The sequence below is a fragment of the Penicillium oxalicum genome, chromosome I, assembly GCF_001723175.1.
Source record: "Penicillium oxalicum strain HP7-1 chromosome I, whole genome shotgun sequence".
In the NCBI taxonomy this organism is placed as follows: Eukaryota; Fungi; Ascomycota; class Eurotiomycetes; order Eurotiales; family Aspergillaceae; genus Penicillium; species Penicillium oxalicum.
Genome location: NC_064650.1, coordinates 5,799,557 through 5,816,747, shown reverse-complemented (window position 1 = coordinate 5,816,747; position 17,191 = coordinate 5,799,557). Strand labels below are relative to the sequence as shown.

General features: G+C 52.2%; 6 protein-coding genes across 6 annotated transcripts; all 6 read left to right on the top strand.

The window, feature by feature from the left end:
• Nucleotides 1-486: 486 nt before the first annotated feature.
• On the top strand, nt 487-639 carry POX_a01920 (uncharacterized protein; the record flags this gene model as incomplete). Its single annotated transcript, XM_050110843.1, has 1 exon — nt 487-639. One exon carries the CDS (start codon nt 487-489, stop codon nt 637-639), a length of 153 nt encoding a protein of 50 aa, XP_049974611.1.
• Nucleotides 640-2,282: 1,643 nt separating this feature from the next.
• On the top strand, nt 2,283-3,368 carry POX_a01919 (uncharacterized protein; the record flags this gene model as incomplete). The annotated part of the gene is made up of 2 exons (XM_050110842.1): nt 2,283-2,685; nt 2,818-3,368. The coding sequence occupies 2 exons, from the start codon at nt 2,283-2,285 to the stop codon at nt 3,366-3,368; spliced, it is 954 nt and encodes a 317-aa protein (XP_049974610.1).
• A 598-nt stretch (nt 3,369-3,966) lies between these two features.
• Nucleotides 3,967-6,712, top strand: POX_a01918 (uncharacterized protein; the record flags this gene model as incomplete). The annotated part of the gene is made up of 9 exons (XM_050110841.1): nt 3,967-4,043; nt 4,131-4,259; nt 4,375-4,661; nt 4,715-5,223; nt 5,283-5,407; nt 5,473-5,548; nt 5,626-5,710; nt 5,774-6,145; nt 6,231-6,712. The coding sequence occupies 9 exons, from the start codon at nt 3,967-3,969 to the stop codon at nt 6,710-6,712; spliced, it is 2,142 nt and encodes a 713-aa protein (XP_049974609.1).
• Nucleotides 6,713-7,358: 646 nt separating this feature from the next.
• Nucleotides 7,359-11,290, top strand: POX_a01917 (uncharacterized protein; the record flags this gene model as incomplete). Its single annotated transcript, XM_050110840.1, has 2 exons — nt 7,359-9,881; nt 9,959-11,290. The coding sequence occupies 2 exons, from the start codon at nt 7,359-7,361 to the stop codon at nt 11,288-11,290; spliced, it is 3,855 nt and encodes a 1,284-aa protein (XP_049974608.1).
• Nucleotides 11,291-12,437: 1,147 nt separating this feature from the next.
• Nucleotides 12,438-14,397, top strand: POX_a01916 (uncharacterized protein; the record flags this gene model as incomplete). The annotated part of the gene is made up of 3 exons (XM_050110839.1): nt 12,438-12,472; nt 12,535-13,039; nt 13,105-14,397. The coding sequence occupies 3 exons, from the start codon at nt 12,438-12,440 to the stop codon at nt 14,395-14,397; spliced, it is 1,833 nt and encodes a 610-aa protein (XP_049974607.1).
• A 481-nt stretch (nt 14,398-14,878) lies between these two features.
• On the top strand, nt 14,879-17,087 carry POX_a01915 (uncharacterized protein; the record flags this gene model as incomplete). Its single annotated transcript, XM_050110838.1, has 5 exons — nt 14,879-14,982; nt 15,060-15,270; nt 15,333-15,526; nt 15,591-16,384; nt 16,489-17,087. The coding sequence occupies 5 exons, from the start codon at nt 14,879-14,881 to the stop codon at nt 17,085-17,087; spliced, it is 1,902 nt and encodes a 633-aa protein (XP_049974606.1).
• Nucleotides 17,088-17,191: the final 104 nt, after the last annotated feature.

Below are 17,191 nucleotides of genomic sequence, written 5' to 3'. Positions count from 1 at the left end.
TATGAGCACTCTGTGGCATCGGCAGTTACCGGGCCATTCTCCTATGCCAGAAATGTACCTTCTCCTGACTACACACACCTTTCATCCGAGTAGTCAGGCAGTGAGAATCGTCTCGATCGAAGTACGGACGGTGGGTTTGTCATTCATCAACTGTGTGTGTGTGTGTGTGTGTGTAGTGATTGCAAGATTCCATGAAAAATTGAACATATGGTGGACAGTCCCATGTCTCGGGAGGTGGGTCTTGGTGGACACAGTGGACGCAGTGGAGCCGTGGGAGCGCGTTGTAGTGGGACTGCCTGTCATCACCCAGAAAGATAATTGGTGTAAGTGCAGTGAGGACTGGTTTCGCTGGGGCTGTTGGTTCGTCATCTTTTTTGTCTCTCATGTCTCTCGTCCTCGACATCCCCAGTGGCTCAGTGCGACCTGTGCAACCCGGGTGGGCGACCGGCCGACCCCAAGAATGTTTAACCCAGCTTGCGATATTTGATGGAATGGAGTGGGTATCCTGACTACCAGTACTACACGGGGCTTATTGAATCAATGTGCTCGAGAGCTGCGCCTGAGAACACACCATCCCAAATAGTCGAGAACGATGAACCCTGTGGTCCTGCAGGATGCGCACAGCGTCTGGTACTCTGATAGATCAGCCGATGTTAAACCGCCAGACATGCAACTAGTCATGTCTAGTTGTACATACAGTACCCAGCATCCTACTGTAGTTCTCTCACTATTAGGTAGTCCATACCGGTAGTAAGTCTTTGCAGTAGGCACTGCCACATTATATCCATGGATAGGTACATCGCCTGGCAGTGGCTGGTGGGCGCCCAAGCAAAACTGGGTGATGGTACCAAGGAGGAGTGTGGTGGAATCAGCCCGTCCAAGGGTCCCTACTACTAAGTACAGACCACTACAGTACTACTATTCCCCCTTTGGACCTTCATCATCCCCCACGATGAACCGCGGCATCTCTGAAGATCTCGGCACTCTTCGTACATTACACAATGTCGATCCTCATAATGTCAGTCAATCATCTCCTCAAAGTCGTCCCTGTAGCGTTACATTATCACAGTCCGTCAGCCGCTTCGTTGACACGGAACACACGCACCAAAATGCCCGACATCCATCCCTTGGTTCCAACACGGACCAGCATTTCTAACATTACCAATCTATCATCCGTACCACTGATGGGCTGCATCCCTGTCCCCGAGCTGCACATCCCCCCTGGCCCTGGGGCTTGCAAGGTCCCCCCCCAAAAAAGGATCTCCACGTATGCTTGAGATAGAATCGGTCGACCAAAAGAAGGATCCAGTAGTAGTAGTCAGGTATAGCTCAGGCACAATTGCACATCCCGCGATCACCATTACGCGGCTTCATCATGGATCATCCGGAGGTTTACTCACCTGGTCACCCGCAAGTGGCGTCCGGGACCGATCCACGCTAAACCCGAGTGGGCCCGCTGACGACACTTGCACCGCACCCACCGTGTATGCACCGTGTATTGTACAGTACGGGGGCCAGCTGGTGGGCAGGTCCTCCTATGCTCACGTGGCTATCTGGCATGGGCTGGAGGCGCATCGTACGGGACATGCGCATTGCAACTTCCACCATCAATAGGAGGGCAGCCCAAATGCATGCATAGTGTAGGTTGAGCAGAATTGACTCTCTGTCAAAGAATTGAGTCTTGCCGTCTCGTTGCTCTGCTTCGAAATCATGAGCCTCGCATACCCGAAACGTGTAACCCACATCTACATGTACATGAGCTCGATTTAAAGTACCTAGCACTCCTGCCCATGATCGGACCGGCTGCCGGTGGCCGAGGTCGCGGTGCAGGTCCCGGGCCCATTCCATCTTAATTTGCGGGGTATCACCAATTTCCCATCCCGAGAGGGTTTCCTAGTGATCTTGGAACCATAACCTTCAAGAAACAGCCCTGAATGTCTCGCAGCGACACCTCATACCTGATAAGGTTCCCTATCTCAATCAATCAAGACCTTTCGGATCCTATCTCATTGGTACAGACATCGATCCATTGTATCCAAGTAAGTCGTGGTGACTCACGACCTCATCCCGCGTCCAACTTCTCCTCTGGGTCCCCGGGATATGGATGGGTTGAGACATATAGATGTGTCTGTGTATTGCTAACGGACTACCTAGATTGCTATTACAAGTGATTTTCAACCCCTGGATTCTCATCGCTAGCCTGCATGGTTGAGCGCCAACGCTTTCAATCCCATCTTGAATCGCCGTGCACCCGATCATTTTGGCGCCGAGAGTAGTTCAACATGTCATTTTGCAAACCGGACTTCGGGTCTTTACCTCTTCGCAAGGATGGTCCACCTGGAAATGCGTGGGGGCTATTTGGAGAGCACGACGAGCTCGGCATGCTCAATCTGCTCACCCCGGAAACTACCAAGGCTGCGGCAAAGGAGATTGTGGAAGGAGTGCGAGTCTCTACAGATTGGCCCCTGGCCAGCATGGCCGTGCCGTGCTTCGGACGTCGGGCGTTTGAGCATACACTCGTGAACAAAGCTCCCCGACCGGTCAATGATGATATGGTGACCTTCAATACTCAAAGCAGTTCGCAGTGGGATGGGTTCCGTCATTTTGGGTATAGCGATGGTTCTGGATTCTTCAATGGCTGCACACAGGCAGAGATTGAAAACTCGACGCGAAATGGAGTACACGGTGAGCCTTGAATTAGTAACGACCGTATCGAGTGAGCGTAGACACGCTTTTGCTCCCTTGGCATCTGTGAAGACGCCACTTTTCATTCGGGCGTGTGCTCACAAGTCATTTGACTCTGACTCTTTCTTGTAGTTTGGGTCGACAACGGTGGTATTGTCGGACGCGGCGTGCTCCTCGACTACAGAGGCTGGGCAGAGGCACATGGCCACGATGTACACTTTTTTCAAACTCAGTCGATTCCCGCTTCTGTTCTTCAAGAAGTGGCTCGTAGTCAAGGGATCACCTTCCGGCCAGGCGACATTCTCTTCATTCGGACTGGGTGGACGCAGGCTTACGGGAAACTTTCGCCAGGAGAATGTCAACAGCTGGCAGACCACAAAATGCCGCCCGTGATCGGCGTCGAGTCCTCGAAAGAGACACTGCAGTGGATCTGGGAAAATCACTTCGCCGCCGTCGCGGGCGACATGCCCAGCTTTGAAGCTTGGCCGCCCCAGAGCTCTGCTTTCTTTTTACATGAATGGTTGCTGGCAGGCTGGGGGATGCCCATTGGAGAACTTTTTGATCTTGAACGACTGAGTCAAGAATGTCACCGACGACAGCGTTGGACTTTTTTCTTCAGCAGCGTGCCCTTGAAGGTGCCTGGTGGCGTGGCCAGTCCCCCGAATGGTGTGGCCATCTTCTGAAGCGATTCCTGGTGGTTTTCAAACTGGCGGAGATGGTCGGACTTGGCCACACTCTATATAACGCACGCATCCAGTGAGATATATGCAAGACCACTCCTCTTGTGCCATTCTACCAGACCTCAGCAGTAGTCCCTTAAAAAGTATCTCTGAGGCGCTGTGGGAGGTGGATTTCCGCTGGACTGGCAACCGGCGACTTTCTGGTCGTGGCTCCGAGCGGGGAAACGTCCATTGCCGTCGGAATCGGGCCGATAAGCACTCGCTCAGCTCCTCAAAAATGGGCATCGAAATAGCGGGCTTACCCCGGAATCTCGAGCAGACAGCTTTACCAGGATCAAACCCAAACTAGCTGTCCATTCACCAATCCAGCGGCCGGGTGTCGAAAGTGCAGTCAGCCATCTAAGTCTGACACATGAAAGGGGGGTCCCTCCAAGAGGCAGTCACAATTTGCAAAACACTTGGCGATTCTCTGTCCCGCGGGGGTGACTGGTCCCACACTTTCCAAGTGTGTCGATAGCGCATCCCCAGATTCGACAAGTGTGTATAAGTTGACCCTCTGACCAAGACTGCTCGTGATCCGAGTCTTTGTGAGGCTGCAGAGATGGCTACTGTCACGAGTGATGCCAAAGGAGTTGTCCGTCGTTCGCTGAACAATTCAAAAACACGATCTGTTGTCGCGTGAGTCAAAATCTATCTGTTCCCACCTTCAATCAAGGCAAAGAAAATCCAACAGGAAATACCAACACTGTCTATCGTCAACCCCAGGTGCAATCGGTGCCGCACTCGAAAGACACGATGCGCTGGAAACCCACCACTTCCGTGTGCTGCCTGCCTCGATGCAGGAGCGACGTGCTTGTATTCAGAGGCTGAGAAGCGGCGCTTTATTACCGAGAAGTGAGTGAGCTCGAAATGTGCCCCTATGCTCTTCTCATGAGCTAGCCTTGAAAGATGTACTGTCTCTTGGCGCCGAGTTATGTAGCAGCTTAGGCCGGCCTGACGGGATCACCAGGGAGTATCGCGAACTGAAGTCGCTCTCTCATGCTCAGGCAGTGTCTCCAGCCCTATCTCAACCTCTGCCCCGGTCTCTGGCAAAAGCAAAACGGCATGGGCAACAAGAAACTCGCCTAGTGCGTGAATCATCTCTCAACAAGAGCAATTTCTATCGGTCCCCGACTGCGCCGCCTAGTGTGCCGTCCTTGTCCACCGGGGTTTCACAGGGCGAGGATACAATCGAGCGAGATGATTGGTGGTACGAGGAGACGAAAAATGTACTCCTCAATCGATCAGGCGAGCGTCGTACGTTCATCTGCCTCATGGTCCACGTAACGAAATTGACTCGAAAAGAACAGATTTCCTAGGACCTTCTGCGGCGACCCATATGGTGGAGCGTCTCAATCCTGGCTCGACAAATTTGGCCTGGGATGTCCGACCGCTATACGATGATCCGTCATTCCTAAGACGACCGATGGCGCCTGCTTTGCCTGTACTACCCACGATAGAATTCGCCAAGCGCCTCTTCTGGGTCCAGTACTCTTATATTGGCACCATATTTTCCCTGATCCATCCCCGGCAATTTGAAGAACGTCTGTTGTTCGTCTACAACCAACCAACCGATTTTTCTCGACCCGAAAACTGTCTCATCTACTGTCAGACCCTACTAGTTATAGCATTTGGCCTAATGTACTCGCTTAATCAGTGGTCCGGGGATGATGGTCCTCCGGGGTTCAAGTATTTCAAGCATGCGCTGCAATTTTTGCCAGATATCCACGAGCAAGGCTCCATCTTCTTTGTGGAAGTCTTGTGCTATGTTGCCTATTTCATGCAAAATCTCAACAGGCGAGATGCTGCATTCATCTACGTATGTTTGACATGGACGTGACCCGAACAAAAGGGCGACAGAGCACTGATATTTCGCAGATTGGGTTGGCCCTGCGTATGGCTATCTCACTAGGTCTCCATCAAGAGGTCTCTGATCCTGCAATCAGTGAGACAGATCGCAATCGCCGCCGCAATGCGTGGTGGTCTGTCTATAGTTTGGACCGGTAAGAGGGGCAGGTGTTCCCGCATATTTGCCGGAGAGAGCTTCTGACACTGAACCCCATCTCAGCGTATTGTCCGTCAGATCAGGTAACCCCATCACAATTCAAGATGACGATATAGGTATTTCATGGCCAGCTGCTCTCGTCAGTTTGTTTCCTTCTTCCATAATTCTCGTCTTATTCGCAGATTCTTTTCGTACTAAGATGGACATTCATCACAGGATGGGTCAATTTGCGATCCTTGGCCATCAGTTGTCTTGACCTATTACACACAAGTGTCTCGAATTCTTGGAAGAATTGGCGAGGGTGAGTGCTGACAGTTCGCATGGTCCAGCGCAGAGTACTAAGCAGCTGACGTTGGAGGTCTAGAGATTTATCGGAAAAAACCTCGCTCTGGCTCCAATCTGGTTCTTTCCGTCCAAAGCATCATGAGCGAATTGACAACTTGGCAAGAATCTGTTCCGGAGCCCCTTCGGATTGATTTCAATTCATCACAGCCCCATGCAAATCGAGAGACCATATCGATCAATCTGCACTTCTACTCCTGCGTGAACATGACAGCTCGGCCTCTAGTCTTTTATATCATCAAGAGGCGTTTGGATACCGGTATTCAAAGAACAGCTGCTCGGGATTGGAAGAACGACCTAGCACCCAATACTATTGCGGTGATTGAGAGCTGTGTCGCTGCTGCTCGAGCCACGACGACGATCATGGACGCTGCTGATAAGCACGGCCTCATCGGTAAGCATTTTCTCGCCTTGACAGCCACCCAGACTTGATGTTTTCCTGTGAAGTAATCACTAATCTTCTCCCTGACACGAACCAGCCACCTACGGCTATCTGGACGGTGACTATATTTTTGCTGCTGCACTCTTACTCGTCATGGTGAATGCTGCCTTTCCATACAACGAGGCTAATGCGCGCTCGATGGATACGGCTCTTGACCTTCTCCGGAAAATGGCTGATAAAGGCAACGCATATCTTGGATCACGACATAGTCTTCTCCTCGAACTCAGGGAAGCCATTGATCCGAGTTTCGGTACAAACGTTATTGAAGAAGTCTCGAGGTCCAACCTACAAGTTCCAAGTATCCCCAACAGTGACCAAACGTCAAATCCAGATGGTGAACATGTCAATCCTGAGACACCGCTAATGCCTTCGGATGATTGGCCACATGCTCCCCCATTTCCATGGCTTGAGAATATCTCATCCCAGACTGGTCTTGATACAGCTCTGTGGGAAGGTGCTCTGGATGAGATTGATATTGATATGGATACAGACTTGATCGAGAGTACTTTGAGGCGTTAAACTTGTACACTGATTTCAGTTGTTTCAAGAGAAATATGAATGAGTGTTGTCATTTCGGTGTCCAATTTTGTTCGTAAAGAAAAGTTTCAGGTAGTAAATCCCACGAAATTCCATCAAACGTCCCCACGGCCCAGTATGGGGTACATCATGGCCCATGGACACTTTGATAAAGTTATTGGGCGTAGGTCGATACCTACATAGGAAAGTAGCCTTGATACCTCACCTGATAGTTCTTGTTTTCATATCTGCAGACTGATCTTGGACAGGCCAGGTATTCGAGTGATCTCTTTACAAAGCCTTGGTGATTTGTCAATCTGTGCAGATCTGAGAGGTAATCATTACACAGTCAGAGTGAAGCCTGCGTCACCGGACTGGAAAGGTGATGCCGTCTGCGGCTTATCACGCTATTTCATCGGCCCGACCATCCCGACAGCCGACCATCGGCCCGACACGTGACTTGGATAGATGTGAAAGCAGGTGGGAGTCGGCCGCCGCTATAAAGCTCGAGTTCAATGGCATTTAGAGAGATATATAGTGCTTGATGTCTCATAAACCCTCTGCTATCTTGACATATCCAACATAAGCTCCCCTACACCGGTTTCTGAAGCTGTCTGTAGCTAAGCTACTGCCGTGGTGACATACCGCCATGGCCAACGCCGGGAAAATCACCATCTCGATCGACCGCGGTGGCACATTCACAGACGTCCACGCGATCGTGCCAGGTCGGTCAGACATTATTCTAAAGCTTCTTTCTGTCGATCCATCACACTATCAAGATGCACCGACGGAAGGCATTCGCCAAATCTTGGAGCTCGCCACTGGTGAGCCACATCCTCGTGGTCAACCATTGAAGCTTGATCGCATTGGGTGCCTTCGCATGGGTACAACGGTCGCTACAAACGCACTGCTGGAGCGAAAGGGCGCTCGGTCAGTACTTTTCACGACTAAGGGATTCCGTGATCTTCTCAAGATTGGAGACCAGTCCCGTCCGGCCATTTTTGATTTGTCCATGGCCCGTCCTGGTGTACTGCCAGAGGGCGTTGTCGAAGTGCACGAGCGAGTAGTACCATGTCATCCAGCAGCTGACGAAACTTGCTTTCCTAATGCTCGAGTGGTCGAAGGTGTCACTGGAGAGAAATTCCGCATCGTCCAAGAATTGGATCTAGCCCATGTGCGGGCGGAGCTACAGCGTCTCAAAGAGCAGGGTTATCAGTCTCTCTCGGTCGCTCTGGTACACTCCTACGCCTATCCAGATCACGAGAACAAAATTGGCAAAATTGCTGAGCAGATGGGCTTCTCTGTGACCCTATCCTCGAAACTCCAGCCCATGATCAAGGTCGTTCCTCGTGGGATGTCCGCTGCGGCCGATGCTTATCTCACCCCTGTCATCAAGACTTATATCGACTCCATTTCTGCCAGTTTCGAGGGCGGCCTTGACAAAAATCAGACTTGCCGATTTGAATTCATGCAATCAGACGGTGGCCTGGTAGACTTCCGGAAATTCAGCGGACTGAAAGCTATTCTTTCTGGCCCTGCTGCCGGAGTGGTAGGGTTCGCAGCAACCAGTTGGGACCCTATTGAGAAGATTCCTGTCATCGGCTTCGACATGGGTGGTACATCCACCGATGTTTCTCGATTTGACGGACATTTGGAGCATGTGTTTGGGTCCAAGGTTGCTGGAATCATGATTCAGTCGCCTCAACTTGACATCAACACAGTTGCGGCCGGCGGTGGCTCTATTCTCTCATGGCGCAACGGTCTCTTCTACGTTGGCCCTGAATCCGCCAGTGCTCATCCAGGCCCTGCATGCTATAGAAAGGGGGGCCCTTTGACTGTGACCGATGCCAATCTTTTCCTGGGCCGACTGCTTCCCGAATATTTCCCCCATATTTTCGGCCCCAACGAAGATGAGCCGCTCGATGTTGAGATCACCTCGAAAAAATTCCATGAATTGACCAGAGAAGTCAACGAAGAGCGGCGCCGCAAATCGCAGCCAGAGTATTCGCCTGAAGAAGTGGCGTTGGGATTCTTGAAGGTTGCTGACGAGTCTATGGCCCGACCCATTCGTAACCTCACCGAGGCTCGAGGCTTCGAGACTGCATCACATCATCTAGCTTGCTTTGGAGGTGCGGGAGGTCAGCATGCTTGCTCAGTAGCGCTGTCCCTGGGAATTTCCCGCATCATCATACACAAGTATTCTTCGGTCTTGTCCGCATACGGACTTGCCCTTGCAGAGGTTGTTAAGGAGTCACAAGAGCCAGTATCGTCGGACTATCTTGCCTCGCAAGCTTCTCTCCTCCGGCGCTTTGATGAAATGGCCGCCGCTGCCACGAAGGAAATGCAAGATCAAGGGTTCGAGCCGAGCCAGGTACGACATGAGCAATATCTCAACATGCGCTATGAAGGATCGGATACCAGTCTGATGGTCTTGCGGCCTGAAGATTCTTCTGATTTCCTGACTGAGTTCCGTGAACGTCATCGTCGGGAGTTCAACTTCAACTCTGAGCGAGCGATCCTAGTGGATGACATACGTGTGCGATCAATTGCTACTTCAAGAGTTCGCACTGAGCGCAGCCCACTTCTGCAGCTCAAAGACGCGAATCTTCGAGACGTAACGACGAAACCCGCAAGCACGACTTTGGCTTACTTTGATGGGTACGATAGGCGTGTCGAGACCCCAGTCTATCTGCTTGATCAACTTGATCGGCACACCCGAGTCCAAGGTCCTGCTATGATTATAGACAAAACACAGACAATTGTCGTCGCTCCCAACTCAGTGGCGAGTTTGCTGGAGACGTGTGTGGTTATCCATATCCTTGAGGACAAGCAAATGATCTCGGCCCCAAAGGCCCAGCAGGCATCCGATATTGATCCGATTAAGCTGAGTATTTTTGGACATAGATTCATGTCCATAGCTGAGCAAATGGGACGGACACTCCAAAAAACATCCGTCTCAACCAACATCAAAGAGCGCCTTGATTTCTCATGCGCTTTGTTCTCCCCTGATGGAGGACTTGTTGCAAATGCACCGCATGTTCCTGTACACCTGGGCTCCATGCAGTTCGCGGTCAGATACCAGCATCAGAAGTGGCTCGGTAACCTGAAAGACGGGGATGTTCTGGTGGCCAATCACCCTAGTTGCGGTGGCACACATCTGCCCGACATTACGGTGAGGGAAAACTCAACCCCCCCCCCCCCCCCCCCCATTCCTCCTTCCTCGGATGTCGCTGACAATTGCCCGAATAGGTCATCACACCTGTCTTTGATAGACCAGGCGGCACCGAGATCATCTTCTACGTTGCTTCACGGGGGCATCACGCAGACATTGGCGGGATTTTGCCCGGTTCAATGCCCCCTAAGTCCACTGAACTTTGGCAGGAAGGCGCTGCAATTGAAGGCGACAAGATTGTCAGCAATGGTGTGCTCGATGAGGCTCGTCTAATCGAGCTCTTGGTTACCAACCCTGCACAGTACCCCGGCTGCTCTGGAGCCCGATGCATCAGCGATAATCTGTCTGACCTCAAGGCGCAGATTGCGGCTAACACCCGAGGTATCAGCTTGATTCAGACACTCATCAATGAGTACGGCGTCGCCACTGTTCAAAAGTACATGTATGCCATACAGGCTACTGCCGAGACTGCCGTCCGAAATCTGCTCAAAAGCCTGTATCAAAAATTTGCGGGACAGCCCCTTGAAGCGGTTGACTACATGGACGATGGTACCCCCATCCGCCTGAAGGTCACCATCGACGGATCGTCCGGATCTGCAGTCTTTGATTTCGAGGGCACAGGCACTGAGGTATACGGCAGCTGGAACGCGCCTATAGCCATCACTCATTCAGCCATCATCTATTGTCTGCGTTGTATGATCAACGCCGATGTTCCGCTAAACCAGGGCTGTTTGGCTCCTATCGACATTCGAGTTCCGTCTCCTAGTATTCTCTCCCCAACGAAAACCGCTGCGGTCGTCGGAGGTAACGTGGTCACATCCCAACGCGTCACCGACGTCGTCTTCAAGGCATTCCGGGCTTGTGCTGCGTCGCAGGGCTGTTGTAATAACCTGACTTTCGGCACCGATCCGAAAGTCGATGCCGAGACTGGGCAAATCATCACCCCTGGCTTTGGTTACTACGAGACCATCGCAGGTGGTGGCGGTGCAGGAAGTTCCTGGAACGGCCAGAGTGGCGTTCAGGTCCATATGACGAATACTCGTATCACAGACCCTGAGATTCTGGAGAAACGGTATCCAACATTGCTGCGTCAATTCACGCTTCGTGATGGCTCCGCAGGTCGGGGCAAAAATCCCGGTGGTGAGGGGGTTATTCGTGACATTGAATTTTTGGCCCCTATGCAGTGCTCCATCTTGTCTGAGCGCCGTGTGCACCGTCCTTATGGACTTGAAGGGGGCGAAGACGCACAGCCAGGACTCAATCTATGGATTACAAAAAACAGAAAGACTGGTGAAGAACGCTCGGTGAATATCGGGGGTAAAAACACGGTCTCCGTTCAGACGCACGATCGAGTGGTCATAATGACAGCCGGTGGTGGAGGCTGGGGCTTGCCGGATATTGCTACATGAAAAAGGGATCGAGATGGGCTTCGAGAGGACACTGCGGCCTAGGGGGGGGATGTTGAGGCAATCATTCAAGAGAGGGCTATACGTGCCTCCATCGAGACGGTCGTATTCTTTTTCCCCTGCTTTCTCAGCCTCGATTCGTTTTTTCTTTTCTTTTCTTTTTTTTTTTTTTCTTCGGCATTTATGATCGGATCGTCGTTGTAACACGGAGTATGACAGTATTCAGTCATCCGTTCCTGATCTTAGCCTCTGCCGATCTTGAATTGCGCCATCTAACGAGGCCTCAATCATTGAAATCTCTTCAGACCGTCGATAATAGTGGATCCCGATCTACTCGAGTTCGGGTTTGCCACTGACTCCACTGAAGACAGATCCTTCACTCGGTAGATTTGTAGATGCGTTCGAGATCAAAGTCAATTAATGCAGCATATGAGTATGACATGCGTGAATCATCCAAGCAATCGTTTCGAGTGGCTTTCGTCGCAGAGGGAGCCGCGGCTAGATTGTGGATTATTCCACTGGTCTCAAGCCTCGGGCCAGCTACGGGATATTAGTTGGAGCTTTTTGAGTTTCACGTCATCGGACGTGGCATCCACTTCGAGCGAATTTAGCCGGACGGTGTTGGCCGCTTGAGTCGGCTCCCTTGATGAGGAGCTTTTAAATTCGAAGACACGATCATCGTTTGAGTAAAAAGCAGAATTTGAGTCTGCGTAGATCAATGCTCTTGATTAGAAGAGGATTGCCGTCTATTCGCGGGAACCTCGGCGCATCCAAAGCTTCAGACGGTTAAAAAATGATTTAATCTGAAAAGAATTTTTAAGGTTAGTTCCCAAAGCGGTAGATCAGGTGGATCTAACCCGCTCCATTGGGTCCCCGTGTCCACGACAATTAGTTACATAAGCATCACATGTTGCGCATGGTTTTTTAATTGCGTCAAGTAATCAAGAAAATCTCCGGCTTTTGTGGGAAGCTTGGAGCGTTCATCAGACCATTTGGCCTCCTTCCTCGCCATGAGAGTTCTTCACTTCTTCACCAGCTAAAACTTGTTGCTGCTGCTGCTGCCGCCGCCGTAAGGAGGCCACGGCTGCCTTGCTTATTGTCCGCTTTGTTTTTCCTTGTCTCCCCCACCCTCTCCTGTTGACACCTCCCCATGACCGACGCTCCGCCTATTGTCTTCATCGCCAGGTAGGAGAACGAAAAGAACGGACAGCGCCGAGCTTTTACCCGTGGAAGCTGACATGTTTCAGGCATGGTGCTCGCCTCGATGCTGCTGATAAAAATTGGCACCTGACATCTCCTACCCCTTATGATCCTCCGCTCTCGTATGGCGGTTGGCTACAGGCGCGGGCGCTTGGACTTCGCATCGCCAGCCTTCTGGAGTCGCCAGAGTACGCGGGCAAAGAACCAGAGTCGATCCTTGGCCATCCTGCTACCCTAAACAACCCAACCACAACTGAATCCGTGTCGATCAGATCAGAGCTACCCCGTCGATATAATTTTGTCGTCCATACTTCCCCGTACCTACGATGTTTGCAGACGGCGATCGGAGTGAGTGCGGGTCTCAGCCATCATCAAACTACCGACAATGCGACCCTGGAGGCATCGTCTCTTCCCAGTATGACTCCGTACTGCGCCACTGAGATTGGAAGCCATGACAGACGCCCCCTGTTGCGTGTTGATGCATTCCTGGGCGAGTGGTTGTCTCCGGATTACTTTGACCAAATCATCCCGCCGCCCGCATCAGAGAAGATGGTCGCTGCGGCAAAGACTGAGCTCCTTCGCCGGGCTGAGGGGATCCCAAATACAAGAGACTCCAGATCCACGTCGGGTCATTTCCCTGGGGGTTGGGGCAGTCACTCCCACTCGGCGCCCCCGAGAAGGACCACGAACATCGAATGTCCCCACGCGGGCCTGTCCCCAGCACAAACACACAACAGCCCCATCGACAGCGATCGAGCACATACAATACCCCCTCGGCTACCGCCCTTTCTCGAGGTCGGGCTCTGGGCCGTCTGGATACCGATCTTCCCCCTCCGGCCCAATCAGCATATGTGCCCCCAACTCCAGGGTACGCGGTTTCTCCGTCAGATCCGATTCCAGTGGGCTACGTCGCTCATGCACGGGATGCGTGTACGAGGATTGATTATCAATGGGACAGCATGCGCACGCCATACTGGGGCACAGGAGGTGAATACGGCGAAGAGTGGGGTCTGATGCACGAGCGAGTGCACGCTGGGTTTCAAAAAATGATTGATTTTTATCGCGACGGGGAAGGCCCTGGCGACCGAGGTCGGGCGCTGTCGAATGGGTCGTCCCCCGTAGACGCTCCCGCTCAGACTGTGCTTATCATCATCACACACGGAGCCGATTGCAATGCTTTGATTGGGGCTCTCGCTGGACGATCGGTTCTTCTGGATATTGGTACTGCGTCACTGACTATGGCGGTCCGACGCGATCGCCTCGACATTGCTTCCAGTCCGTCTGCCGAGCGAATGCCAGACTCCCCGACGAACTCTGTCTTGGCTTCGTCGTTGACTGGTCGCGAAGGCCGATCGGTGTCACAGGAATACTCTTTACAGCTGATCGCATCGAATGACCACTTACGTGCGGGGGTGAACCCCTCTCAGCTCGGTTCGCTCACCTCCCCCTCTGCCCCTCAACCGCTGCCGCCTCCGTCGATGTCTTCCTACCGCAATCGTCTCAGCTCTCGCCCTTCGGCTGCTGTCCTCCAGGGCTCCTTCGTGATCGACTCGACCCCGAAATTTGGTTCAAATTCGCGCAACTGGTCTCAGACCTCTCGTTCCTCTCCAATCTCCGCCCCGCCCCGAGGCGGAGCTGGTCTTTGGGGCTCCCTCTCAGCGCCTCCGCTTGAGGTTGACGAACACGTGGAGGAAGGCTTTGTGCCGAATTTTGGAGATGTTGTTACACACCACGAGGGTCGTGCCAAATCAAACAACACGGGTCCCGACAAAACCGAAGAGCCGGACTGGTCCCAGCAAATGCCTCGGCGCACGCTCTCTCAGCGAGGATTGTGGGGCAGTGCTCAGTCCCTGGAGGATCGCAATGTCGCCGCACGACGGCGATGGACTGTGACGAATCAAAATCTGTAGCCATGCGGCCTAGCTATCGGGGTGTGCTTTCGGGCAACTTTGATATGAATGTCGCGTTCTTGCGGAGCTTCTCAACTCAACCATAGGATACCTTATGGCGTGCGGCGTTTTGCATTTTGCTCAGGGTCTCTTTGCTTTACATCCGGCGTATCCAATAGCGAGTTCAAACCCTTCTTTTTTCTCTTTCAATTGTTTCTTTATTGCCCTCGGAAACAGGCTATGTTCCTCGGTCAGGAGTGGTTGGCTGTAAATCTACCACCCAATCCTTCAGGCACCAAGGCACTATTTACCGTCTCGGGCTCAGCCACGCCGGTCCTGCGATGAATTCCCCACATCCCTTGCGTCACTCCAATTGCTCTCCTTGTAAACAACTATCGCGTCCTGTTGTTCGTACATAGTTTCTTCCTTCTCTTCCAACATATCTTTTCTTTGGCTGATCTGGCCCTGACCCTCGTTGTTCTTGCCCGTTCTCGTTTAATTCATGACGCCCCTCGACTCCAAAGGGTTAACCGTCACCCATGATTCGGGCCGGACAGGCTCACCCGATCTCCGTCTGATCCACTTCAACGACGTGTATCACATTGAGTATGTTTGTTCAGACCTGTCTCGCACCCCTGCAAGCTCAAAGCTGAGCTTGACTCAGGCTGACTTGCGTGTTTCAGGTCAGGATCAGCCGAACCAGTTGGCGGTGCCTCCCGCTTCCAGTCTGTAGTCAATTACTACCGCAATGACCCGCGATATGCCGATCAACCCAACGTCCTCACCTTCTTTTCCGGTGACGCTTATAATCCCAGTCTTGAAAGCACAGTCACGAAGGGCCGTCACATGGTCCCTTTCCTAAATAATACAGGAATCAATGTGGCATGTGTGGGAGTGAGTCAATAGTCGGGAGTTTTCATAATGGGCGGAAATACCGTACTAACGCCTATACATAGAATCACGATCTAGACTTTGGAGTGACCCAATTCCGACACCTGGCAACCCAGTGCCATTTCCCGTGGCTGCTGGCCAATGTTCTTGACCCAGCCCTTGGCGAGGATGTACCGATCGCCAATTGTGGGAAAACCCATCTGCTCACCTCCTCGAACGGGATAAAGGTAGGCGTCATCGGCCTGGGAGAAAGAGAATGGTATGGCTTCGTTGTCTCCTGGACCTTGCATTCTTCTCATGTACTCATCGATCTCCTTCTCTAGGCTCGGTACGATTAACTCACTTCCCCCGGACTTGATCTACAAATCAGCCTCCGCCACCGCCGCCAAGCTGGCGCCTAAGCTCCGTGATCAAGGCGCGGAAATCGTCATCATCGTCTCTCACCAGCGCGAGCCCAATGATGTCAAATTGGCAAAGAATCTGCCGGCGGGCTTGGTGGACATTATCATGGGAGGACATGACCATTTCTATGCTCATTCTATTGTGAACGGTGTTCATGTACTGCGGTCGGGGACCGATTTCAAGCAGTTGAGCTATATCGAAGCCTTCCGCAATACTGGCACAAGCTCGGGATGGGCCTTCAATATTTTACGGCGAGATGTCTTACATTCAATACCAGAGGATCCCAGCACTGTCGCCATGGTAGACAGGTTGACTTCAAATCTGAAGGCCAAATTAGAAAAGCCCGTCGGATACACAGCAAGTCCACTGGACAGCCGATTCTCCACCGTCCGTCAGCGCGAGTCCAACCTCGGTAACTTTGTGTGCGATCTGATGCGCCATTATTACAAGGCTGACTGTGCCATGATGGCTGGAGGCACCATTCGTGGTGATCAAATCTATCCGCCTGGAGTCTTACGGCTGAAGGACTTGCTGAATTGTTTTCCCTTTGAAGATCCCGTGGTGTTGATTCGCGTTACCGGTCAAGCCTTACTTGATGCCCTGGAGAACGGCGTCAGCCAACTTCCGGCCCTTGAAGGACGTTTCACCCAGGTCTCTAACATCGCATTTGGTTTCAAATTGAGCAATCCCTCCGGCTCGCGTCTTACCTTTGCTCGTGTGGAGGGATGCCTGTTGGCCCTACCCAATCTTATACCGTCGCCACTCGTGGCTACATGGCGCGCGGAAAGGACGGTTTCAGCTCGCTGCTCATCGAATCAGAAGGCGGCAATGTGGAAGAAATCGTCTCGGAAGAGAACGGTGTTCTCATCAGCACCATTCTGCGCCAATACTTTTTAAGTTTGAAGGTTCTCGGCAAGTGGCGGCGATGGAGCCCTAGTCTCCGAAGACACTGGGGGGTGATTCATCGAGGATTGCATAGCGACGGTCGCCTCAAACCTCCCTCGGCAATATCCTCGCCGGTGGCAGAGAAAACACCAGCTCATCGACTCGGTTCCCGACCAGGACTTCAACGAACCGGTCGAGAAGCTTACTACTATGGACGGTTCCCCGAGGAGGTGAAGCCAGAGGATGTTGCCGACAATGGAACTAACAGCGATGCAATGGACTCGGACTCTGATGATGACCCGGAGATCCTCACATCACCCCAGCCTATCAAAAATTACGTGACATCTCCTGCAACGTCATCTGCAGATGAAGAACATCGTTTGAAGCTCGCGCGCCGTGTTGTCAGGAAGTGGATGCGACATGCGCGTTTGCAACCCTCTTCCCTCAGTTCCATGGATGGGGAGGGCGAGTTCATCCCCCCGTGGACATCGGGTATTGCGCCTCGAATCGAGGGGCGAATTGTGATTGAGTGAGAGCGCATATTAATTTTGATTGAACGTGAAACATTGAACGTCAAACACGAACCCTTGTCCTGGGGACAAGATGACCATTACGTCGCTCCCTCCTTGAGGTCTGA